At 39.7% G+C, this 26,665-nt stretch overlaps 1 protein-coding gene across 2 annotated transcripts in view; it reads right to left on the reverse strand.

The window, feature by feature from the left end:
* The window catches only part of LOC127580329 (voltage-dependent calcium channel subunit alpha-2/delta-1), a 532,630-nt gene that overhangs the window by 297,675 nt on the left and 208,290 nt on the right, over positions 1 to 26,665 (reverse strand). The window contains exons 5-7 of one of the 2 annotated variants that reach the window (XM_052033642.1): positions 11,708 to 11,752; positions 10,612 to 10,647; positions 1,766 to 1,886 (exon numbers count right to left, since the gene is read on the reverse strand). In XM_052033642.1, coding sequence (XP_051889602.1) covers positions 1,766 to 1,886; positions 10,612 to 10,647; positions 11,708 to 11,752 — 202 coding nt within the window. The remainder of the gene's footprint in view (positions 1 to 1,765; positions 1,887 to 10,611; positions 10,648 to 11,707; positions 11,753 to 26,665) is intronic. The other variant, XM_052033643.1, reaches the window with a different exon arrangement.

Consider the following 26,665-nt stretch of genomic DNA (forward strand, 5'->3'; position numbering starts at 1 on the left):
AACACCTCCAATATTTTGATTTTTATATTCTAAAACAGACGCCACCTCACAAACCACCCACCCGCCTGCTCCATTAGCCACCTCCTACCCTTCTGTGGAAGGGTTTGTGGTTCCCACATTGTCCTCACTCGCTGCCTCAAACCTCACAAAACCAGAGTGGGAGCAAGTCATCATTGATCCCAAAGGATTGCCTTGGAAGAAACTTGTTACAGTGCATTGAGACCCAACCCCATTCACTAAACAGCAGCAATGATTTACAAAGTTGTAGGGACACATGAGATCACCCAAGAAATCATGAGCTTGATTGAAAAGCGGTTCAGCAATTTTTCATGGGAGGAATGAATGGGTCAAAGGCAGATGATTATCCACCTGCCATCAGTTTTCACGACGATGGAACCAAATTATGCCACAAGTGTAAATGAAGCAGCAAATTTTGAAAGCCAGTTGTAAATGCTCAACAGCATTAACCCAATGGTCTGCAAATGTTATTTGTAGTTTTCTTTGGCATCAGTGATTTAGTTGTTGACACCAGAACACAAGAACAAAACAACACTGCAATTTCTCACTATATGGACGTACTGAAGATCCTTGTTGATGTTTTCATTACACAGCAAAATGCATCTTAATTCAAATATTTCAGATAAGATTTCAAATCATCCTCTGGATAACAGTATCAATTCCCATCACAGCAAGCAGCAAACACATCAGATTTCATAATCAAATATTAGGACAATGCAACTTTCAACATGAGTGAGAAAAGACTGATTACATGGAACATATTCTGGTATTCAGAAATACTAAGCGACCTTTGTACAGTACTTGCATATCTTTTAGATTGACATGTAAAACAACTAACACTGCTCATTCCACATTGCACTAGGAAGGAAGCATTAAAGATTATGCAGCCCAACAGGACATTCTCCAAGTGTTATTTGTCGAGAAGACAAACCTGTGTATAAAATGGGAATAAATATAGTTTAAATATCAATAGACATTAAATCAGATTCCAATGCCAAAACCTCATGAACAGCATGTATTAAAAGCACCAGCTCCTAATGACGGTGAAAGAAATCACTTGAAGGCATCATCACTTTACCTTGCAGGTTAAGTGGAAAACTGACTTATTTGCATCTAATACTGAAGATAGGGCATGAATAAGCTATTACACAACTTTGCACAGACTCCCTAAACAACAGTGGTGTTTTTGATCGTGTTACTGACTACAGATTACAATAGATATCCTTTAGGATCAGTGGCCCAATTACAGATGGAGGCAGCCTTATTCACAGCTCCATGGCCACATTGTCTGCTCCCTACAGCTAAATAAGACTCATAACATTAACAAAGAAATAGCGAACTGGTCAATAAAAGAATAACAAGCTTACAGCAAAGTATTTTGAAGATTATCCCCATTCACCTTTGACATCAACCACATAGGCTGTGCAATTGTACATCACCTCATTGTAAATCTTTGCTCAGCCTCCTCAAATAATCTAACAAAAAGCAAGTAGATCCAACGACCAAAATTCCTCTGGTAGGTGTGCTCCTTTCAACAATACCTCAGTCTCCTTCAAAATCAGTGTTAAAAATTATTTGTTTGAATAATAAGCATGGGTGAAAATCTGCTTGCCCATTTCTGAGGATCTCTTTAAAGTAATACATTTCTCATTTTAAACTGAGACAGCTCAATAATAACAGTCATGTACCACAGAGAATTCAATACATTTTCCAATAAAAAAAGATACATAGAGTGGAGAATACTCACAGCCCTCGTAGATATCCGTGGGGATGTGGACAGCTGTGTGGTTGAAGTCCACACGGCGGCGGAAGGCTTGGTTTAATTGAAAATCAGGTTTGATCCTCAGACGGGTTTCATTTCTTTCAGACTTTAGTGGGGGGGAAGAAGAATCAGAGTATGAACATTTGGCAGTTCTGAGTGCCTCACACAATCCTGCACTTAGGGTATGATTTCAGACCACAAGGACATCACAGCTGAAATGAGATTGCTTTATCATGTTGTTAATGCCTGAATAATCTTGCTATAGAAGGTTCATTTACCCATGAATACTAGTCTTGCATTAGTTGGACAATGATGATGCATAAAAATACAAGGTGATTTTGTTTTTAGAGATGTTAAAACCACAAGGAGAAAATTTTAGAACTAGCTAAAATTTTTCAAATATACAAACATGATTGCACTTTTATTTTTCCAGTTAAAAAGCAAAAAAAAAACACATTTTAATGTGGAGACCCTGAAGGCTTAAATGAAAATGACCCTATTATTCCAGCAAGGAGTCAGTGGAACACAAGAATGTAAATCAGAGACCCAGGCAGGATCAGGTGCTTATGGGTGGCGGGAAACTCAACACAAGGTCAGATCACAATGGCGATAGGCATTTTCCACTTCCCCCCAACCCTAAACCCCACAAATCTCCATCCTCAAAATCCTGGCTAGAACCTCATTTTTTGCCTTGTGCAGAATTTTTAAAATTGGAACACACATTTTGCTGGTGCTCCCTCTCCACTCCATGTAGATTTTAATCCCAAGCCCTTCCAATTCCCTTAATGCTCTATGCATTCCCTTTTCTTCAATGCCCATCTGTGCTCCTCCTTCATTACTCAGAGCTGGCATAGACTTGCTGAGCAGAGTGGCCACCTTCAAAGTCTTGAGAAAATAAAGTGTAAATATATGGTTCCTTGAGTCTGCTCTGCAATTCAATAAGGTCCTGCATAGCTTCACCTTAGTCTCAGCTCCACTTTCACTGTATTTGCCAACTTCAAAAGGGTACTGGTGCCCCTCTGGAATACTAGAGTTCTTTCACATTGTCTGAGCCAAAGAATAATGGACTACATGCAAAGAACATTAAACAAGGCAGAAAGAAGAAAACCAAAAATAGAGATTATAGAGAATATACAGGACAGAACAGGCAACTTGGTCAGCTGTTCCACACTGGGGTTAATACCCCACACGAGCTACTTTTCATTACAACTACCTCTAGTCTCAGTCCTCAGCTTGTTTATTATTCTCCCATAGAAGAGTCTGACTGAAAGCAGCTAAACTATATGCCACTCAAGAGATTATCATTTGTCTCATCTCTCTCTCAACCAGCCTCTCCAACTTAAAAACCAACTTGTTTTCTCACTTTCCCAGTTGTGGAGGAGGATCTTGGACCTGAAATGTGAACTCTGTTTCTCCTTCCACAGGTATTCCCTGACCTTCTGAGTGCTTCCAGTGGTTTCTGTTTTTATTTAACCTCAATCACTTCCTGTGAAAACAAAGGCAAGCCTTAATTTATGTGAAACCTTTTGACTTTAAGTTGTCCCAAAGTCTCTCAAAGCCAGTGAGGTACTGTTTGAAGAGTGGTCTCTGTCAGAATGCAGAAAACAGAGTCATCCATTTGTGGACTGTAAGGTCCAATAAACAGCATACCAGCTGGACAACCTACTTTACCGATCCTCATTGAGGGATGACACCAGCTATGATTACATTGCCTTTCTTCACAGCAGTGTCATTGATTCTTTTACATGCACCTGAGAGAGCAGATGGGGCCTTAGTTTAATGGCTTATTAGAAAGAGAACCTGTCCAACAATTAAGCACAGCCTCTGCATTGCACCAGCTTTTAGTGTTCAAGTCTCTGGAGTCAGATGTAAAATGTATTTGGATTTTGTCACAAATGGAAACATTTTCTACATACCTACCCTGCCTCATGCACTCATTATTTTAAAGCCCTTCATGAGGTTACCTCTTTTTCTTAAAAGAAAGACAGGCCCCAACTTTTTGATTTTGCCTGATATTATAACTTCCACAATTTTTCCAAACGTCCTTATAAAGCTTTTTCATCCTTCTGTGCCTTTTCAGACTATGGAAACCAGAACTCTGGAACTCCTGAGAATGTTCTACATCCTGACTCTCTAGACAATGCATCAGATGTTTTCTTTTAAATCGGAGGTTCCCTTTTCAATAGCAGTTGACTGATAGTTGCTCTCTCTGCACTGATCTCTAACAAGACCACACCATCAATGTCACTCTAATTTTCATCTGCAATCACTGTGTTGCTATGGTTCGTTAACTCCAGACAGATTTTACACTGTTATTTGCATCTTTAGTATTGGAATTAGCTCAAAATCCTCCCTAAAGGGAGAAATATAAACTGCAGACAGCTGGTTAATGGCAAGGCTCATTTGATTTTAAACCTAGGAGTACAGCTATTTTGGAAAGAAAGGGAAAGGAGAGCGAGGCAGAGGAGCTGCATCGATTAAAGGTAGCAACAGTACTAAGAAAAATAATTAGGTAGAAAGCAAGCACAAATGAATTGAACAAAAATGAAGGATTGATCACATAATTAGAATTTTGTGAAGGGATCCATAATGGTGGAAAGTGAAGGAAGGAAGAAATATGTTAGAAAAAGATCATGTTCAATTTCAACCACTACCAAATTAGGTAAAAGGAGCAGCAGAATGGTGGATTCAGTTTTATTTTGAAAAACAGGCTCTGAAATTTTTTTCACTAATTATGTATGAAGTCTAGAACATTAAATGATTGGATTCAGAGTGATGGTATTTACTTCTGGCTGTTCAACTACATGGGAATTCACATTTCCTTCACAAGAATAATCAGTATACGTCATGGAAAAAGCTACTCACGAGTAACCACACCACATGTAACCTTGTAAAATGAAAACTAGCCAAGTTGGAAAGAGAGTGGATCAGACTTTTCAGTGCTTTTCCCCAATCCCTCACCCAGATACCTCACAGAAAACCAACACAAAGAGTCACTCGCACTATTTCTCTGGGGTCTGGGCTGAGTTTGCAGCAGGAGACCGATGAACCATCACTGGAATTCAATAAAACCCAAGCCATTCAATTTCACTTGGAGAGATTCAAGGCACAAGAATGGCCTCTTGTCCTTAAAATGCAATTATATTCAAAAGAAATAGATCCATCTCCAGAGTGAATTGAAATGCAATCAAAAAAGGAATGGAATGCCCCACAAGAAATGATCACAAGATTAAATTTTTCATCTATTCCAGTTGGCAGTTAGTTATTGAATTACATTTTCTCAGGGTGGCAGTCTTTGAAGTAGTTCTTAACTTTAAGGAAAATGGATTCAAAGTGAGATTTCCTTGCCTCCAAAAGGCAAATGTAATCAAATTCTATGTCCTGCAAAAACAGCAATAATTGTACTTTAATCAAACCCCAGAGCAATTCACCAACTTCAGTGTTTTCACTGGGGAAAAATCCATATAAAGTAATCGGCTGTTCACTAATAATTAATGACCGTAACATCTATTGGTACAAAATCCTAAGTGTGGTTTTGTTACCTTTCGAATTCTTCTGGCTAGCCTGTCACCTTGAACCCTTTGTAAACCTGAGCTCACGACCAGTCACTCCACAATTGCTCCCAGTCCAGCAATACATCAATTTTAAAAAAATAATCATCTTGTTTTCAAATCCTTCATTACCCTTGCCTTCCCTGCTTCTTTAGCCCTGTGCAGCCCTAAAGCTCCCCTGAGATCTGTGACCACCTTCAACTCCAGCCCCTTTGGCATCCTCCCATTCCAAGTGCCAGTGCTGAAGTGTTTTACCTTAATTCGTACAGTCTATCTACCTTCCTACTCATTTAAAACTCTTAAAAAAAACTCTTTAATCAAGTTTTTGGCTAATATCACCCTTTGTGACACAGTGCTAAATTTTCAAATCATGGACTTGTACACCAAGGTCCCCCTATACCTCAATAGTCCACAAGCCATACCATTTGTTGTGTATTCTGATCCTCAATGTCCTTCATTTTCCTAACAATTATTGTGCATTCCCTTTCTTTATGTTCCCTCTCACTTGTCCAAACTGAATTCCAATTGCCACTTTACTGTCTAGACAACCAGTGTATTGTCATCTTACTCAGTGTCAACTACACATCTTTATATCATCTGCAAATATCATTGCCTTGGACTTACACTGATATATACCATAAAATGTATGCACAACTGATCCTTGCACAACTGATCCTTGCACAACACCACGGCAAACAACCTCGCAGCCATCAATCAAAATTCTGTTTGATGATCACTTGTGAAGAACCTTGCCTTTTTTCTTAAAAGTTAAAAGGTGTTGTACAAGTATTAGCAGCTTTTGTTCTGACTGTTACTAGAAATTTATGGATACATACTTTTAAGTTGATTGCAAGGGAATTAAATGGCTACAATGGGACCACTGATCAGCAGAAAGGATAAATGGGAAGGTGACAATGGTTTAAACAATTAAGACATGGGAGGGATCTAAAATGCAAAGTGCAGGCTGAAGTAAGGCAGAACAAATTATCAGGTACTGAGTAGAGTCACAGAACAAGACTTCAAATTTATGTGGGAAGAAAAGCTAATAAAATGAGTCAAACACTTTGCACAACAGTGCACATAATACGGGTAATTAAACAGGACAGATGGAGGCAATGATACCAAGCAAGGAACTTGTCAACATTCAGATTACTGTGATGTGACCACAGGAAATTCAGGAGCAGGAGTTAGACATCACAAGGCAAAACATACTTAACAAATATAGGAGGAAAGGGGAAGGGGGAAATAGGCAAAGTTAGTAGATGGATAGGGTCATGGCAATAGAAAAAGTGATGCAGACATGAGGAAGACAAAAGTAAATCCATTAGAACAAAGATTAGAAAGAATCAGTCACAAAAATGAGGGCTGTTTACAGACTACAATAAAGGGGAAGAGAAGTGGAAGAAGAAATATGCAAACAAATTAGAGAAAGGAGTAAAAGGAAATTGAGAATAATAATCATCGGAGGTTTCAACATCCTAATTCAAGATAATAACTGAAATAAGATGAGATATCTTTATTAGTCACATGTACATCGAAACACACAGTGAAATGCATCTTTTGCGTAGAGTGTTCTGGGGGCAGTCCACAAGTGTCATCATGTTTCCGGTGCCAACATAGCATGCCCATAATTTCCTAACCTGTATGTTTCTGGAATGTGGGAGGAAACCAGAGCACCCGGAGGAAACCCACGCAGTCACGGGGAGAACGTACAAACTCTTTACAGATAGTGGCCAGAATTGAACCCGGGTCGCTGGTGCTATAATAGCGTTATACTGACCGCTACACTACCGTGCTCTGCTTATAAACATAAGCAGACGAGAGAAAGCGAGAAAAATTGAGTGTTAAAAATAAGGGATACAAGAAAGTTAGTCAAAAGCCTCAGAAATCAAGAGAGAACTTTGAAATAAAATTATCTTGGACCATAAAGTAGTAATAGCTCATAAATAATAAAAGGAATGTTATGACTAATAAATTTGCTCAGTGTTTGCCAGACAGACAAATCAAATGGACATAACATCAACTAAATCATTCCTAACCTTCTCTTCCATAGATAAAATTAAAAGGAGAAATTTTAAATAAAACTAATCAAACTCAAGAGAATAAACCCCTGGACCTGATGAACTTAATCCTCACATTTGAAATCAGTAACACAATTTAATAGTTTAGAGATGGCATCAAATTGGAAGTTCGGACAAAACAGAGGAGGGCAGCAACAAAATACATAAAATTTACGTAAATTACAGCACAGATAAATGTGAAGTATTACAGTTTATTATTTAAAAAAAAGTCACATTTTATTTGGAAGAGGGTAAATTAACAAAGGGACACAGAAGCACAAACACACAAATCACCAAAAATCAACTCAGTTAATAAGACTATTAAAATGCAAACCAAACAGCAAGGCTTATTTCAGGGGGATATAGCTGAAATGTAGAGAAGTTATACTGAAATGTATACTGAATCTGAGCTGGACCACTCTTTGAATACTAGGTACAATTCTGGTCACTATGTCATAAGAAGAACAAAGGTGTTGGAGACTGACTAAAGAGTTATAAAGATTATAGCTATTAGGAAAGAGTGAACCAATTTGAAAAGGGAAAGTTGCATGGTGAAATCGAGAGGTGTTTGAAATTATGGAAAGCAAGAAACTCTCATACAGCCTGACATTTTTATGTACTGATGATAGCTCCATTTGAAAACCACTGCAATAATATATTGGCACTTCAATGTATGCATAGGATGCCAAGATAAATTATGTTGTGGCTATTCATGCACAGGTTTTGCCTAGACAAAGGCTGCTGGGTGCTTAGCCATGATATTATTATGCAGTGTTTTTGCATTGATTATGAGCTTCAGTAATTCAGGGCCGTAAACACAGGACCAGGCCTTATCCTGGACACAAGGTGCTGTTCCAGCTTACGTTAAAAAGGCTGTCCTTGACTGTGGCCCTTGTCTGGAAGACCACCAGGAAGGCAAGCCTTGAAGAGCTCATTGAATTCATATGAATGGTCCTGACGTCTTCTGTTGAATTGGTTGTTTGGGTGAGGTGGGGCAAGTGTTAAAGAACGGAACCAACCATAGGGGTCAATGACTCTGTAGGCCACCACTTCATTGTGCAATGTACAGGTACAATGCCCCATTGATCACTGGAGAAATGTGTTACCCAATGCCATCTTCCACCATTGACTCAGTCAAAATTGCCTCTCTACCCTCAGACCCTGACATGGTGGTAGACTGTGCATTAAAATTCACATATGGCCATGAGCTGTTTCTGTGCAAAATCCCACAGAAGGGCTGGGATTTTCAATACTTTTGTGCACAAGGCATTTCACGTTGTGTGCACAAGAGAATCACTCCTCTGTGGCCCAAAGCAAAACTGAATCCATATGTTTCTAAGTGGAGAAGAGTTTATCAATGAGAGATAGAGGAAATTTCTTTATCCAGAGAGTGCAACTAATTATTAAAGCATGTGGTGAAGGTTAACAGCTTGAAAGTACTTAAATACGTTAGGGTTGAAACACTCCTGAAGAAGGGAATTGAGGATTATACCAGTAAATGTAGTTGAGTAAGGTTTGGATGGAGCATTTGGGCATAGTCTGGGTGATGCAAATACCATGCTCTTGTACTGTTGTTTTGTTGCACTACTACATATTGCTTTAAATATTTTATTTACATCAAATTGTACCTGCCTAATACACTACAAACAATGATTGCAGAAAAACCAGAGAGCAGACATCGATGCAATCCACATAAGCCCAAAAGAACGTAAAAAGATTCTTTTTCTAAAATCCCTTTCACAGACAGCTTATTAGCCAAAAGCAATGGTCACACAATGCTTTCAAGCATGGGTTATACTTTGAAAAACAACTTCCAGGAAAGAGCCTGTGCACTGTGGTTTGGAAGACCCTGTAGCAAATAGACTGTAGGTTTGCTACAAGACATGACATCATCAGTTTCACTTTTTTGTCACAATTAGATGTTAATGCCTTGCTGAAATCTGTACGTTTACTGCTGTTCTTCACATTACAGAAGACAACTTTTGCAACATGAGCTCTACATAGGCTGGAGTCGAATGTTATAAGACAGGTTTGGGAATCAGTCCAAAGCAGTTGCTAAAACTGTTTATCTGGCAGTTCCAAACTTTCCAACCTGAAACAGGAACTGCAGCTTTGCTCAACTTCTTATAATTTTATATCTATCATCCTCCACAGTCAGGAGAGGAAGAAGGGAAGTTATGATTTTGTTTCAAAAAGCATCTTTCAACAAGTTTGGATTTGGACAAAAGAGTGTTGTTGTTTCCTGCCCTTTAGCACCTCATAAGGTGTTGGGAGTACCATCTTCCAGAGCTGGAAAACGATTATCACAGTAATCCAGCAAAGTGCCCATGTACTCTGTGACAGGAGTGGGTATTTTATTGAACAAAAATCATGAAACTTGGCTGCTGAAAAAAATTAGTCTTTACAAGGGAGTATTTTCAGAAATGATAAAAGTACAAACATGTTGGTAAAATAAAAGTTTTTATAGTTAACCATTGAAATGGATATTAAGAAACATATAATTTGAAGTTGCAGCCAAGTGGTTACAAAAAAAAAACAACTAAATCTGCAGTTGTTTTTCCCCAAAGCTGCAAAACCTGAGTTTTTCTTTTTCAGTTAATTCTAAGTTTCTTCCCCAAAACATTCAAAAGTGGAGAAAAATGACCTCCAATTCCCTTTAATCACCGAGTTAGTCACATACGCAAATCTTTAATGTTAGCACAAGTTCTCTGTGCTTCAAAACCAAAAACATTTTGGAATTAGTTTCATTCCTTCACAAGTGAGCTGCATTCCTGCATTTGGCATGAAACAATATGTCAATTAGATGTACAAAATGTGCCTAAAATGCCAAAGTTCTAAGCATTCCTACAGCCACAGAGTCAGATTCCCTGGTACAAGTACAGTCTCTGGGCTGGCCAATAGGTCAAGTCGCTGTACCCGACAGGACTGGGGCTGAGGTGATCCCTCTCAAGGTCAAATAGCTGGCTGAAATTCACCACAAGAATGAATCAAAACCTAAGCAAGAGATGGTATCTCTGTGATTGGATAGGGAAAAAAGAAAATCAGGAAGTGATTTTAAAGTTATAAAGGGAATGCAGCTCTTTCAAAATTATTAAAATATTCTGGGAAGTACTTCAGAATTAAATTTAAAAAAAACTTCAGGCTGTTTCACCTTTCGACAATTCTATATCTAGTTGTAATCTAAATTCATCAGATCTATGATCTAATAAATCCACATAACCTGGAACCTCTTGAATCCATGGTCTTGCTTTAATACCTGTAATAATGAACACTGTTACTAAAGAAAAATAATCACTTAAGTACGCAGTTATCGAAGTGGTTATATTGTTGTTATCGACTAAGGGATAGGGACATTTACTGCTGAACATTAACATGCTTAATATATCAACCATACTCAGGGTGGAATTTCCAATGGAGGTATATTCAAGAAACTCCTAAATTATACCAATTTTGTCACTATCCATTACTTATACAAATATCCTGCCATTCTTATTAGCATAGGTCAGAGGGTAAAAATAGAGGGAAGCAAGGTGTAATCCTTGTAAATAATTGGGTCTAGGGAAAACAAATTCACACAAATGCTTCTTTTTAGATACAACTTATTATTTCAATTTCATGCTCATTGGCCACAGTATGAAGAAGAACATAGAAGAGTGGGAGGGGGTGAGAGAAAAACAACTTTTAAATGCAGTTTCTCAGTGGCAATTTTTCAGACAGTAACTTTCCAAGAGACAGCAGTCGTGTGCTGGTAATGTGACTGATCTCAGTAGGACCCAAAATTCTGAATTTATTGTTATGTCTGTTTTGTATCAGCTTAATTGCAGGAAGTTCATGTGCGTTACTCTTTAGCCTACGGGCATTATAATGAGCAGGGATGTGGGGATCCACATATGGGCATAAAGAAACAAGAACAATTGGAGCTGGTGCAACAACAAGTGTCAACCACTGGCACCCACATTTCCTCAACCTCTTATGTCAGCTATCTGAATCACTCCCAGCAGCACATCTAGGCATAAGTAAACAGGCAATCTCCCCACCAAAGGGAGAATGTTGGAATCTATTAAGTGCTTGTTTTATTTAAGTTGTGGTTGTCATAATAAAGATAAGTATCCATCACTCAAGTCCTCTCAGGAATTCAAGTTCCTTTGGCATCATTTCCAGGATGAACAGCGCATTCTATAGAAATTTTAATCAAGGCTATAACTAGTTATTTCCTCTAGAATCATTGATACTGATCAAATAAGAGGCCCTAAAATGAGAAGAGTGAGACAACTGATGGATTATAGCACTGGATATAAATAACTGATCATACTCACACTCATCAGGTCATCTTTCGCATTGTAGTATATCACATCATTATCCTAATAAAACAAAGAAAAGAAGCAATAATTAATATACAAAACAACATGTACTCTTCTTAATTTAACAGTCCACAGTAATATGTTCCTAAAAGGTAGAAAGCCAAAATCCAATAAAATTAAAAGATTATGTGATGTGCATGACAATTTATTAACTCTCCTGACTCAAAGATGCAGTTTGTTTTTTCACATTTATCATATCTGCATGTCTGTCTTCCACACAGCATACTTCCTATACAACACAATCAGACGATGTTTGTCATAATTAATGTGTTAACATCTGGTCAAATGTCATTTGGCTCAAACTAAAACAGAAATGTATGAGAAATGATGGAGGTGGAGAATGCACAAGTCAAAAGCAAAACTGCATAGAAAAGTGGAAAAAGAAATTTGTACTGGGTTATGAATACAACAGATCCTGAAAAACTACTCAGGGAATTCCACCAATTGAAGGAATTCAATCAAGGAAAACAGTAAACCAAACACAGTAACTTGGTTTGAATGAACCACTGACTCGTATTGCTTCAGATGAACTTTTAACAACCGAAATAACATAGGTATATAATTTTTTTAAAAATTGCATGTCATTAAGGTTCACAACTAACATCAATAAGAATTTAATTCAGGTGTTTCATTTCTCCCAAGATCCTGCTGGCTTGGGGCATGCTGAATACTGTCTTTGGCATTGGTGGCTGAAGGTGCAGTTTGAAGCTGGATCATGCCCAGAACAGAGGTTTCTGATAGTCAGTGCTTAAATTCTTCTCATCAACTTCCAGCAAGATTTAATTGCTTGTCTTATGAAGTTATTTAACCACATTTTAAAAGCTTTATTCAAGCCCTCTATATATTGACCTCTATACCATCTCCTGGCAGGTGTTCAAAGTTCAAAGTGAAATGAATTAATATTAAATTAACAGCAAAGGAATAAATTAAAAGCCAATTTTCATAGAATAAGTAACAAACATATGGAACACTGGTGGCCAACTGAGCACTACCCTGCAGAGTTCTGATTCATTATCTTGTTCTTGGTCCTCCAGTCCCAACACTCACAGGTACATATCCTCTATACTTTAAAAAAAGACTTCACTCCAGCTGCACACTGCTGTGCCATGAACCTGCCTTGAACCCCTGGTACACCTGCAGCTCGATGTAGAGAGGCCAACTCTGAGGGTTGGTGTTGGATGGGCTTGCACAAGTAGGACAGCTGCTTAGCGCCAAGATGTGGGTCTCAGGGTTGTACCCTGTCCATCATGGTGAGTCCAGGACATTGTTTAGGACTGGCAGCAGTTTCTCTGAATGTTGACAAACCACCCGGAACCTGCAGTCTGTCTGGGATAGGTGGGAATATGGAATTAAACCAATGATCAGATCAAACATGATCTTAGTGAACAGCAAAGCAGGATCAAGGGTTCAAGCAGCCTACCCTTGTTTCTAAATTCATATGTTCATGCATTCCCCAGCAGGTCAGACAGCATCAATAGAGAGCAAAACAAAGTGAACACTTCAGGTTAGTGAGCTTTCATCAGATCCATAGAGTATAGAACAGTACAGCACAATACAGGTCCTTCAGCCCACTTTGTTGTGCCGACCTTTAAAACTCGCCTAAGACCATCTAACCCCTTCTTCCCACATATCCCCCTATTTTAAATTCCTCCATATGCTTATCTAAAAATCTCTTGAATTTGACCAACGTACCTGCCTCCACCACCACCCCAGGCAGCGCATTTTATGTCCCAAACACTCTCCGGGTAAAAAAACCTCCCTCTGATATCTCCCTTGAAATTCCCACCCATTACTTTAAAGCCATGCCCTCTTGTATTGAGCATTGGTGCCCTGGGAAAGAGGCGCTGGCTGTCCATACTATCTATTCCTCTTAATATTTTGTACACCTCTACCATGTCACCTCTCATCCTCCTTCTCTCCAAAGAGTAAAGCCCTAAGTCTCTCCTCATAATCCATACTCTCCAAATCAGGCAGCATCCTGGTAAATCTCCTCTGCACCCTTTCCAACACTTCCACATCCTTCCTATAATGAGGCGACCAGAACTGGACACAGTACTCCAAGTGTGATCTGATCAGAGTTTTGTAGAGCTGCATCATTACCTCGCAGCTTTTAAACTCGATCCCACGATTTATGAAAGCTAACATCCCATAAGCTTCCTTAACTACCCTATCCACCCAAGAGGCAACTTTCAGGGATCTGTGGATATGAACCCCCAGATCCCTCTGCTCCTCCACACTACCCAGTATCCTGCCATTTACCTTGTACTCCGCCTTGGAGTTTGTCCTTCCAAAGTGTACATCTCACACTTCTCCGGATTGAACTCCATCTGCCACTTGTCAGCCCAGCTCTGCATCCTATCAATATCCCTCTGCAATCTTCGACAGCCCTCCACACTATCCACAACACCACTGACCTTTATGTCATCTGCAAACTTGCTAACCCACCCTTCTACCCCTCATCCAAGTCATTAATAAACATCACGAAAAGTAGAGGTCCCAGAACCGAACCTTGTGGGACACGACTAGTCACAGCCCTCCAATCTGAAGGCACTCCCTCCACCACAACCCTCTGCTTTCTACAGGCAAGCCAATTTTGAATCCACACAGCCAAGCCTCCCTGGATCCCATGCCCTCTGACCTTCTGAAGAAGCCTACCATGTGGAACCTTGTCAAACGCCTTACTAAAATCCATGTCGACCACATCTACTGCACTACCCTCATCAATCTGCATGGTCACCACCTCAAAGAATCCAATCAGGCTTGTGAGACATGATCTTCCCTTCACAAAGCCATGCTGGTTGTCCCTAATCAGTCCATGATTCTCTAAATGCTCATAGACCCTATCTCTAAGAATCCTTTCCAACAGCTTGCCCACCACAGACGTAAGGCTCACTGGTCTGTAATTCCCCGGACTATCCCTACTACCTTTTTTGAATAAGGGGACAACATTTGCCACTCTCCAATCCTCCGGTACCATTCCTGTGGACAACGAGGACTCAAAGATCCTAGCCAACGGTTCAGCAATCTCCTCCCTCGCCTTGCAGAGAAGCCTGGGGACTATTCCATCAGGCCCCGGGGACCTATCTGTCCTAATATTTTCTAACAGCTCCAATACATCCTCTCTCTTGATTTTACATTCTATTTTACATACCACAAGTATCCTCAATGTTGATGCACTGTAAGCAGTCTGTTGGCATTACAATCAGCATGTCATCCAATAAATTAATCCTATGTTCATCTAACAAAGCATTGATTTATTCACACTGTTTAAATGGAGGCACCACTGGAACCAGAAGTGTAAGATTTTTCCATATCAGGATCTGTACTAACATGCTTGCATGGCATACAAACTGTAGAATACCTTAAATCAAAATGCACGTGCACAAACAGTCAAGCATTCCATGCTGACAAAATATTTGCCATGAACTCTAGGATAAGCTGCTCAGCAGCATTCATTTGTATGAGCAAGATGAATCCTGATGGGCAGTGATTTCCAAGGTTCATTCGACAAAGGGGATGTGGATTTCTTATGCATCTAAAAAGGTGCCCATTTTCACCAGGTTTCTACCTCAAGTGTATCTGATTGGCAGTAACATTTTTCTACGTTTTGTGCACTATTTTCAACTGACCTCCCTTAAACTTGTACTTGATGTGAATAAATTACCTGGCTTCACTGAATGCTCCTGTAACCACCCTGCTGGAATTTTCTTGGTATCAGAACAAACAGCTGATTCATAACTCAACACTAATTCCCATATTTATTATTTTATGACTGGGAGATGACACACAGACTATTGCATGAGTCATTGTGTTCAGTTTTTAAACTTTATCTTTGCATTGCTGTGGGCAAGATTCCATGGAGTAATTAGAAAGCACCCCACATAATTCAATGCAGAGCCCTCACCATCCACAGGCAAAGGAGGGGGCATCAATGAGCAATGAAAAGATAACAGATTGCCAATTCTATATTGGGGGAAACAGTCTGGGTTGGCTAACAGAACAAATTCTACATCATTACATCACAACAAGGGAGGAAAACTAAGATTCCGTTAAAATTATGGTTCTTCTAAAAATATAATCTCTAACAATAGGTTAGAAAAGGATTCAAATGGTGGAAAATAACCAATGCACCCACCTTTGTTCCATTTCAAACCCTCTTGCTTTTGCTGGATGGTGAGATACATCCTGCTGTGACTCACACAAACAACCTTGATCCTGAATACATACTCTCATTCTGACATAAGACACCATGTAATTCTCATTATAAATCACAACACATATATAAACAGTGCAACTCTACTTCAAGCTTCCTGCAATGTAAGCATACAAAGTACAACTACAATATGCCAGGTTCCATTGAATTTTCAGGCTCCTTTTCCACAAGAACCATGTCCCAAGCTTCAGCACTCTTAAAAGCTCAGCCCCAACTTACTTGACTCTTGTTCCCAAGTGTGCTTTTCCTAATTACATCAAATCATTTTTGACATATGATACAAGCTCACCATCTACATTCTTTTTAATTTGAGCCTCCTCTACAAATGCTCCCCCAGTCTGTAAAATTCTGCATTCAGAACTGCTGTGCACTGCAGTCAAAGCTCCCTCCCACCACTCTAATTCCTAACTCACAGCTATTACTCTGCCATCTCCAATTTATACTTCTATGTTCAGTGCTTACACCTTGTGAAAGCTGACAGTAGTCCATTAAGTTGCTTTTGTGTTCCAAGAGGCAAGTAGACAAATGTAAAATATGTGAACAGGATGTTAATTAGAAAAACAAATGCAATTTTTTGCAATAACTTAACAAATCACAAAGGAGAGATAATTAGACTACTGAAGTAAACAAAATTGCAGGCCAACTATTACAGAAAAAAATTAAAAATTAATATGTTTAAACAAAATGTGAATAATTAGAATATGGTTCCAGAGTCAACTTGGGGCTCAGAGATGATATTCGTTTTTTTTAAGTCTGCAGTATTTCAGGCCCACACTAATTTCATTGTATAACCTAGACTGAAGCTTCAGTGCGGAACCGGAGTGCTTCACTGCCAGATGTAGCATCTGCCTGTTCATTTGGACATACAAGTTCCCATACCACTTTTCAAAGAGTAGTGGAGATCATTTGGTATCCCAGCCAACATTAGGAATAGAGAATGAACTCCAAATCCAGTCAACCTTCATGTTCTTCATCCCAATAGCTGCAGTAAATAAAGAAAATCTACCAATACAGACAGAAACACAGAAAGGAGGAGACAGAGTCAAATAAAATGAACTTGATTCCACCCCAGGATAACCTCAGCATCACTATTGTAGCACCTTCACATTCCTTAATCTTGTGAAAAGTCTCAAACAATAATACAGCAGGAAGTCTTTCATCCATTGCTAGATTGTTCGCACTTGAACCATGTTTACACAAGAGTTTTCCTCATCTGGTCTCAAATTTGACAAGACTAACTTACATTACCTAATTTTCAGTGATTGGGCATAAAGATGTTTTTGTACTACGTGGCTTACATGTCTTGCTTATAGCTTGCTGCCAAAGTTGAACACATTACTTACTGCATACACAGATTAAAGTACAGTTTTAGCTTGACAGCTTCAAATTACAATTATTTCATTCCATTTGCTTTGTTAATTGCCATGGCACCTTTTTAACCAATTCATCCATCATTACCTCAGACTGCTTTCAAATTCACCTTTCGTTAACCATTCTTTCAATGAACAGGAAACCCATTTTCCTTCCAATTTGTAAGACCTCGCCACTGAATTTAATCTACTGTGGTCAGTCTCATTTATAGACCTTGTTGGCATTCGTATTGGTTTATTATTGTCACTTGTACCAAGATTACAGTGAAAAACTTGTCTTGCATACCGTTCGTACAGATCAATTCATTACACAGTGCATTGAGGTAATACAGGGTAAAAACAATGACAGAATACAGAGTAAAGAGTCACAGCTACAGAGGAAGTGCAGTGCAGGTAAACAATAAGGTGCAAGGTCATAAAAAGGTAGATTGTGAGGTCAAGAGTCCATCTCATTGTATAAGGGAACTGTTCAATAGTCTTATCACAGTGGGATAGAAGCTGTCCCTGAGCCTGGTGGTATGTGCCCTCAGGCTCCTGTATCTCCTGCCTGATGGGAGACGAGACAAGAGAGAGTGACCTGGGTGGGTGGGGTCGTTGATTATGCTGGCTGCTTCACCAAGGCAGCGAGAGGTATAGACAGAGTCCATGGAGGGGAGGCTGGTTTCCATGATGTGCTGGGCTGTGCCCACAAATCTCTGCAGTTTCTTGCGGTCCTGGGCAGAGCAGTTACCATACCAAGCCATGATGCATCCAGATAGGATGCCTTCTATGGTGCATCGATGAAAATTGGCGAGTGTCAAAGGGGACATGCCAAATTTCTTTATCCTCCTGAGAAAGTAGAGGCACTGGTGAGCTTTCTTGGTCATGGTGTCCACGTGGTTGAACCAGGACAGGCTATTGGTGATGTTTACTCCTTGGAACTTGAAGCTGTCAACCTCAGCACCACCGATGTAGACAGGACACGTACACTGCCCACTTTGATGAAGTCAATGACCAGCTCTTTTGTTTTGCTGACATTGAGGGAAAGGTTGTTGTCATGACACCATGTCACAAAGCTCACTATCTCCTTCCTGTAGTCCGACTCATCGTTGTTTGAGATACGTAGTAGGTGGTATCATCTGCAAACTTGTAGATGGAGTTAGAGCAGAAACTGGCCATGCAATCTTGAGTATATAGGGAGTAGAGTAGGGGGCTGAGAATGCAGCCTGGTGGGGCACCAGTGTTGAGAATAATCGTACTGGATGTGTTGCTGCCACATTTTCACAAACCATTGGTTATTTCCTTGATTTACACTGGGTTTTTGAATGCAAGACATTATTGATGGTGAGAAACACGAGTCCCTACAGCAATCACTGTCAGACGTCATTCCATGCCCTTGCTTGGCCCTAACAGCTACTTTCCCAAACAATTCCCCATTGCTTCTGTTCTTCAGCTAATTTCCCATCCACAACCATTTTTTCTTATTTAAAATTCCCACTGCTTTCATTCAGGGCTTTAACTCATTTAAAATTTTTATGTATCCCCTCCAGTCCACAAACATTTCATTTGGTGTTTTTTCATCCTGCCCTTTCATTGGAGTTATAGATTTTGACAAATAAAAAACAGGCTGTTATAACACATAGGCCCAAACTAATCATTACAAACTACATAATGCATGTTCCCCAAAGAGATACCATTACTTTTGTTTTTATACCTGGCCAATAAGAGCACAGTCCCAGTTTTTACTTAACTGTATTAATCCCATGCCCCTCTTTATATTGCAGACTCCATTTCATTTTATAGACCATGGTCTCTTTCTACTTGAGCTGTTGAGGGCTGCAAGCATGAATATACATCATCATGTCATTCTCCATCTGAAACCTTAGCCTCCTGCCTTCACTCTACCCGACCCAATATCTGGCTGTTTCTAATCCCTTTTGCTCTTGAGCTCTCTTTTGATTCAACTCAACTTCAGGCACATTGCAGGGGGCTTGCAGTGAATGCACTACAACAGACTTGGGTAGAGAAGGGAGAAAAGGAACTTCAGTCAGGGGAATAGGGAGACTGATAGATGGTGCAGGGATCTTTGAGGGAAGAGAAGCAGTCTGGTCAGTCAGGAGTGGGACTCAGATGCAGGATAGAAGTAAACAGGGACACAATGGGAGATCTGGGCTGAAGAAAATGGGTGAAAAAAAAAATCAGGTGACATGAAGACTGAAAATCTGGTCCAGGGTGATGGGAATTTAGGGGGAGAAGTGGACCAGGGCTCAACAGGGTTGAAGTGGGACTGAGGTTTGTGGACAATGGAATTCAACATTTATAACAGCAGTGGCAGTGTGTTGAGTATCAACAGATGTTGAAATTAATGCTGAGGACGACAAAGGGCCAAGGCGCAGGGCGGACTCTCTGCAGGAAAGGGAGTATCATTAGCAACAACATGGTGACCGGTAAAAAGGAGAAATCAAGGGGTGAGCCCATCCTGGAATACTGTGAATATACAGGCACCACACTTTCAAAGGGATTCCAGCAAAGATTTCCAAAATCCGCATTCAAGCATGAAATTACAAGAGGAGAATATATAAACTAGGGACATGCTATCCGGAATCTGTTCAAGGTTTTCAAGATCTCAAGAGTGACTGATATGATAGAGACTAGAAACTATTCCTTTGGTTGGGGAGTCTAACACGATGAACTATAACATATTTTTAGACCAGGTCTTCTGGAATCAAGTGGAAAATATTCCTATCTGAAAAGTCATTAGAAAATTGGAGTTTCTGCCAGAAATAGCAATTGATGTCAGTTCATTTTTTACTTGAATGTTGAAGTTGATAATTTTTTGTTAACCAGAGTTATTAAGACTATTGGATAAAGGTGGGTCATAGAGCAATAGTACCAATACAGGCCCTTCGGCCCAACCAATCTATGCCAACCACAGTGCCCACCCAGCTAGTCCCAATTTCCTGTGTTCAGCCCATAACTCTCTGAGCCCCACCCCTCCATACCTATCCAAGTGCTTCTTAAATAATACTATTGTACCTGCCTCAACCACTTCCTCTGGCAGCTCATTCCATACACTCACCACCCTCTGTGTGAAAAAGTTGCCCTTCAGATCCCTTTTAAATCTTTCCCCTCCCACCCTCAACCTATGCCCCTTAGTTTTGGACTCCCCTACCCTGGGGAAAAGACTGTTAACATCCTTTTTATTTATGCCTTTCACAGTTTTAAACATTTCTAATAAGGTGCCCCCCCAATTCTCCTAAGTTCCAAGGCAAACCTCTCCCAATAATTCAGTCCCTCTAGTCCCAGCAACATCCTCGTAATTTTTTTCTACACTCTTTCCAGTGTAACCACATCTTTCCTGTAACAGGGTGACCAAAACTGTACACCGTACTCCAAGTGCAGCCTCACCAATGACTTATACGACTGCAACATAATGTCCCAACTCCTATACTCAATGCCCTGACTGATGAAGGCCATCAGGCTAAATGCCTTTTTCACCACTATCTACCTGTGACACTGCTTTCAAAAAAATAAGTTAGGTCCCTCTGTTCCATTACACTCCCTAATGCCCTACAAATCATAGTAGAAGTCCTGGTTTGACTTTCCAAAATGCATCACCTCACACTTATCTGTATTGAAATCCATTTGCCACTCCTCGGTCCACTTCCCTAACTGATCAAGGTCCCCCTGTAATCTACGATAACCTTCTTCATCATCAACACCAACTCCTAATTTCATGTCATCTGCAAACACTGATCAAGCCTTGTGTATTCGCATCCAAATCATTTGTATAAATAATGAATAACAAGATCCCCTACACCAACCCCTGCAGCACATCACTAGTCACCAGCCTCTATTCCCAGAAAACCTTTAACCACCACCGCCCTCTGCTTCCTACCTCTGAGCCATATTTGAATCTACCCAACTAGCTCTCCCTGGATTCCATGTGACCTAACCTTGCAGACCAGCCTTGTCAAAGACCTTGCTAAAGTCCAAATAGGCAACATCCACTGTCCTATCCATAAAACACTGCAAGGCTGAAAATACCTCCTCTCTGGTAATATGAATGTCCTCCAAAACATCTCCACTTGTTTCCCTTATCTCTTGAGCAACCATGATTTTCTCCTCAGTAAACGCAGTGGCCCTGCTGATCTCTATGGGGGCCTACTTTCTCCTCAGTCACCCTCTTACTCTTAATATAGTTATAGAACCTCTTGGGATTTTTCCTTACATGCCAGATTCATCTCATACCCTCTCTTTGCTGCCCTGACTTCCCTCTTAAAAGTATTCCTCATCTTTTTATAGTTGTGAGTACATGGAGTTAGGTGACAGATTTGCAAAGATCTTGTTAAATGGCAGAAAAGCTACAAGGAGTTATGTAGCTTACTTCTGCCTTCATGCTACACCTACTAAAGGTAACATTGCCTGGGAAACCTGACTAGATTTTGTGCAATGTGGAACAATTCTAATTAGTTGCAGTGTGAAAATTTGCAGGTAATATGATTACTACCACTTACAGCTGCAATACCCTACCTACTCCCTGTACTGTAATTAACAATAAAAGGTGAATCAGAGTTATCTTATTGTTGTAATGAGGGGAATCGGAATGCTATCATCATACTATTACTTACAGCTTCAATAAGTTATTATTAGTTATCAGTGCAACAAATTCCTTCCACCTCCAACTTCCAACTCTCATTTACCTTGCATTCCAATTCCCTCCTTGGACTGCTCACAGATAGCTTCCCCATTCTCAGACCTTCTCACCCATCACCTGCTGAAGAGAAACCATGAGCAGAAACACCCAATAGCTGAAATCCTAATTGTTAAATGCAAGGACATCTGCAGAGGTCATGGGATAATAACGGCAGAGACAGAACCAGCCTTTGACTTGCAATGCAAGTGAAGATAATGGTCTAAGATAGCATCACATTGAATCTAATAAATGGCTGTGATTAAAAACCTAGCATCATCAAGTTATATGTGAGCCAATTCAATTGGGGAACCAAGGGGAAACGGTTAATTCCCTTGTAATTATATTCAATGGTAAACAGTTTAATCACAAGTCCTCTAAGAGTGGTGTACTGTATTTCTTTTGATATCAGAATTGCATTACAAGAGTCTCTGCCAGGGATTAGTGTTAGTTAATGAGTCAATTTAGAGCATCATTCAATTAATGCAGGATAATAATGAATATTAAAAAAAATAGGAAATAAAGCACAAGGACATTTTAGAACAAAATTCTGGTAACAAATACTTCAAATGTGAAACACTTTTGTGCCCTCTATCCCCCACCCCCCCCCCCCCCCCCCCGCACCAGAGGATTAGAACACAGCAAATTGTGCCAGTTGACCCTAAACAGGCTTTAACCACCTCAAGAAATCTCACAGGAGGCACGTCTGATTTTAAAGAGTAATTAAGTACAGGCTTAGGAAGCCAATGCCACTCTCAGCGTGAGGCTGCAAAATCCTTAATCTGTTTAATTTTAAATTCCAAATTTGTAATAAGAGACTTGACTGAAGTTGGCACCTGAAGTAACCTCCCAGCCTGTTAGATATTTTTTCTCCTCACACAGTTCATTTCTCCCTTTCCTGTTTAATGATTTTCTTCAATAGAAAGCAAGATCAGGAACAAAGGGGGTGATTGCTGCTCTCAAACAACTGCCAATCATCCTGTAGGTGCCTACAAGGAAATGCACAAAGGTGGCTATTTGTGATATTCCTTCCAGCCATGGACAGATGTTGTGGGATGACTTCTGTAAAGGTAAATGAGATTGATTCATTGCTCAAGATTCATAGTAGAAACATTTAATCAATTTAAGCTACGGGAGATATTGCAGCTCATTACAGAAACTGCAGAGAAGTTTGCTCTGAAGTAATAGAAACTGAATTGTCAGTGTTCAATACATTTCACTGAGCACAAAGAGATTTTTAAATAATATTTACGCAAGTTGACAAGTGTTCCAAGAAAATTATTCCCCCAAAACAGCTTTATTTCATATGCTGTCATTCTGGGACTGAGCACAGTGCAGCTTATCCAGATTCTATTTAATTATTGTGGGCAGTCCAGATTGTGAAGCGATCAGTATAATCACCAGATGGTGTATTTCAAGAGAAAAGGGGAAAAGAACTAAAGGTTAACACAATGATTTTGTTTCACTGATCTAAGAGGAGTTCCCTTAATTCAGAATCCTGTTAAAAATGATTGCAATATATTGTTATCGTCACCAATAGAAAACATTGAGGAGAAATCCAGGAAATATGATGAGGAGGAATCCCTTTGTTTGAAAAAAGTCAAAAAACTGCAGATGCTGGGAATCTGAAACAAGAACGAAATGCTGGAAAAGCTCAGCAATTCCGGCAAATCTATGGAAATAGGAAGAGTTAACATTTCATCAAGATAATCTTCTGAACAGAAATGTTAACTCTGCTTCTATTTCCATAGATACTGTGTCGCCTGCTGAGTGATTCCAGCCTTTCCTATTTTGAGATGCCTTCATTTGAAGACTGATTGCTACACCAGAGATGAATCATGGTATCTCCTTTTCAGAGCTGTATTTCAATGGAAGGCTGGACCAATTTTATCCAGGTTGTAATTCTGCACTCCTCTGCCAAATACACCTCAGTCATATGACAGTAATGTTGGATGAAAAGGTGAGTATTAGTCTAGCAGGTTTTCCTTAAGATGCCTTGGAGAGCCACTTGGCAGAAGTTCAATGCCAGAATTCTCCTTGTTGAAGAGATAAGACATGCGATTTGTTTGATGAAGCATCTGGAGCTGCCCTTAACCTGCAGTGAGAAGGGCACAATTGTGAGCAATGTAAGTAGATGAAAGTGTTATTTGGAGGAAAGAAGAAATATGTCACAAGGGACTGGCACTGGAATTTTAGCCCTCAAACGATCTACACTTCACATTATTTACCCTGCAGAGTACAAAAAATGAAATTGAGCATATATTGCAAGCTTTTAATTGTTGGGAAGCTGACCTTGAACCAGCTTTTGGACTAGCTCTAGCTGTTGCATCTTTTGGAGACTTAAACTTTTACTACCTTTACTAATCTTACACAAATACTGTTTCTTGAAAAACAAATTGGGAAGCTCTCCTAACAATGTTTCTGCTTTTCTCACAATGTTGGTATTGATGATGCATTTCAGCATGATTGATACATTATTTTTGCATATGGGAAGTTTGTCCATTACTGGTTTAAGGAAATCTTGTGCAAGCTTCAGTCACTTCTTTCTTCTTGTAATGCTGCTGGTACAGAAAAGTAACTGTGTTTTCCTCCAGTGCAATAATCAAACTGCAGAGTAATTCATTGCATTTAGCACTTTAAGGCACTCCAACAGCACTTATAACTCAGGTCTCCATGAAAAACCATCTACCAAAAATTGTTTACAAACATATCAATGATTGACATTATTTTGAGATCTATAATTGTGCCACTTACATGGAAAATGATTGTGGGACTAATAAAAGAATTTAGCTGTCTAATGCACCATGACCACACTGATCAGCAGTGAACCCAAGCACCATGAAATGTCTAGGTTCAATGCATTGCCAAGAGTTCCAGAAACATGAAACAGTCCAACTTCACATGAGCCAATAGAAGAACTGCTTCATCCCCAGACCATGAAATTAAACCCATCACCATCTTCCAAACATCAACTAATGACCACATGACAAGCTGGAATTGTTGAGATGTATTCTAATTTTTTTTCCACTATGGCCAATTCTGCAGACAAATATTAAAACCATATCCAGTTTTTTTTCCCCAAATCCCTGTAATTTCGAACCTAATTTACAACTTTTCTTGGGGAACCCCATTAAATGCCTTCTGGAAGCTCACATACTGAAGGTCATAGAGTTTATCATGGTAACTTGGTTAGCATTTCTTGCAAGAAATCAAGAGCAGAGGTCAGAAAGAATCTTCCTCAACCAAAGCTATAGTTAAGTAATTATAGAATCAATACAGCACAGTAAGAGGACATTCTGCCCATTAGATACATTTTTGCTATTTGTACAGCATTCCCCTCACTCTTTCCCCATGGATATTTTACCTTTGAATATTGATCCAATCCTCTTTTGAAAGGCACGACTGAGTCTGCATCCACTGCATTTCAGGATGAATATTCCAGTCACCACAGTTAAATTATTAAAGGGTTTTGTGCACATTCCAGTTATCAATCATAGATGTTAATGATTAACAGTCAAGTGAAAATCAAAAATATATTGCCAAAACTCTGTAAAGGGATACAAATCATTATATATTGAACCCGCTTTTAAACACTTTATTTATACAGCACAGTAACAGGCCTTCTGGCCCAACAAGCCTGCACCACGCAATTACACCCATATTAACCAACTAACCCGTAGGTCCTTGGATTTCTAGAAGTAAAATGCAATAATTGAACATGGGAGCAGTTACTTGCAAGTGCAAAGAAGCTGGTACCAATTATGGCAGTTCTCTTTTTTCAGGCACCCCAGTGGACACCTGAAACAGATGTCATGTCATTTAGGAAGAAAACCCCTGTTTTAGGTCGCTGGGCAATGAGCAGAGCAGTGGCTGGCCCCACTTGGCTTTGGAATCTCATGCAGCCGCATCTTTATGTTCCCCCCACATTTCCCTACAATATAAAAGGATGCCATTCAGCCCATTGAGTTAATTCTGGCTCTCAGATGTATCCCATTCCCCATCTTTTTCTCAGAAAGCTATGCTCTCTCAACTCCAACCCTAGGGGCAGTATCTGCAGTCACCAATCAACCTGCCATCCAATACATCTTTAGGATGTGGAAGGAAACCAGAGCCCCTGTACAGATGGGACCTTCGTCACACAGGGCACTTGACCTAAGAATTCCCATTTCACAAAGGATGATTGGGATCTGGAACACTCCTTGAAAAAAGTAGTAAGAGCCAACTTCATGAATAATTTTAAAAAGGCAGGATTGATACTTAGGAATGAAGATTACAGACAAAAGGAAAATACTCAAGTCCAAACACAATGGCCTACAATTATTTTCTATATTTAAACTGCTGTGTTTTTGAAAAAAATCTATCATGTGTGAAGTGCATAACATTATGAAAGGTAAAATAGATCTTCCTTAACTGCACAGAAGTGTCTTTCCTCCTCTAACTTTAAATGGGGGAGGAAGGGTGATGTTGGAAGAGAGGGGACTTGGGTCGTAAGAGAATGGGTCTATGAGGTGGGTAGACAATATCTGAGGACATCAGGAAAGGGTCAGCATCAAGGTAAGGGGCAGTAGGTGTCAGTAGTCAGTCAAACAGGGAGTACATGAAGAGTGGAATTGCACATACTAACAGATGCCCAAAAGATGTTCGCACCAAGGACTGAC

This window comes from Pristis pectinata, chromosome 19 (assembly GCF_009764475.1).
Source record: "Pristis pectinata isolate sPriPec2 chromosome 19, sPriPec2.1.pri, whole genome shotgun sequence".
Classification (NCBI taxonomy): domain Eukaryota; kingdom Metazoa; phylum Chordata; class Chondrichthyes; order Rhinopristiformes; family Pristidae; genus Pristis; species Pristis pectinata.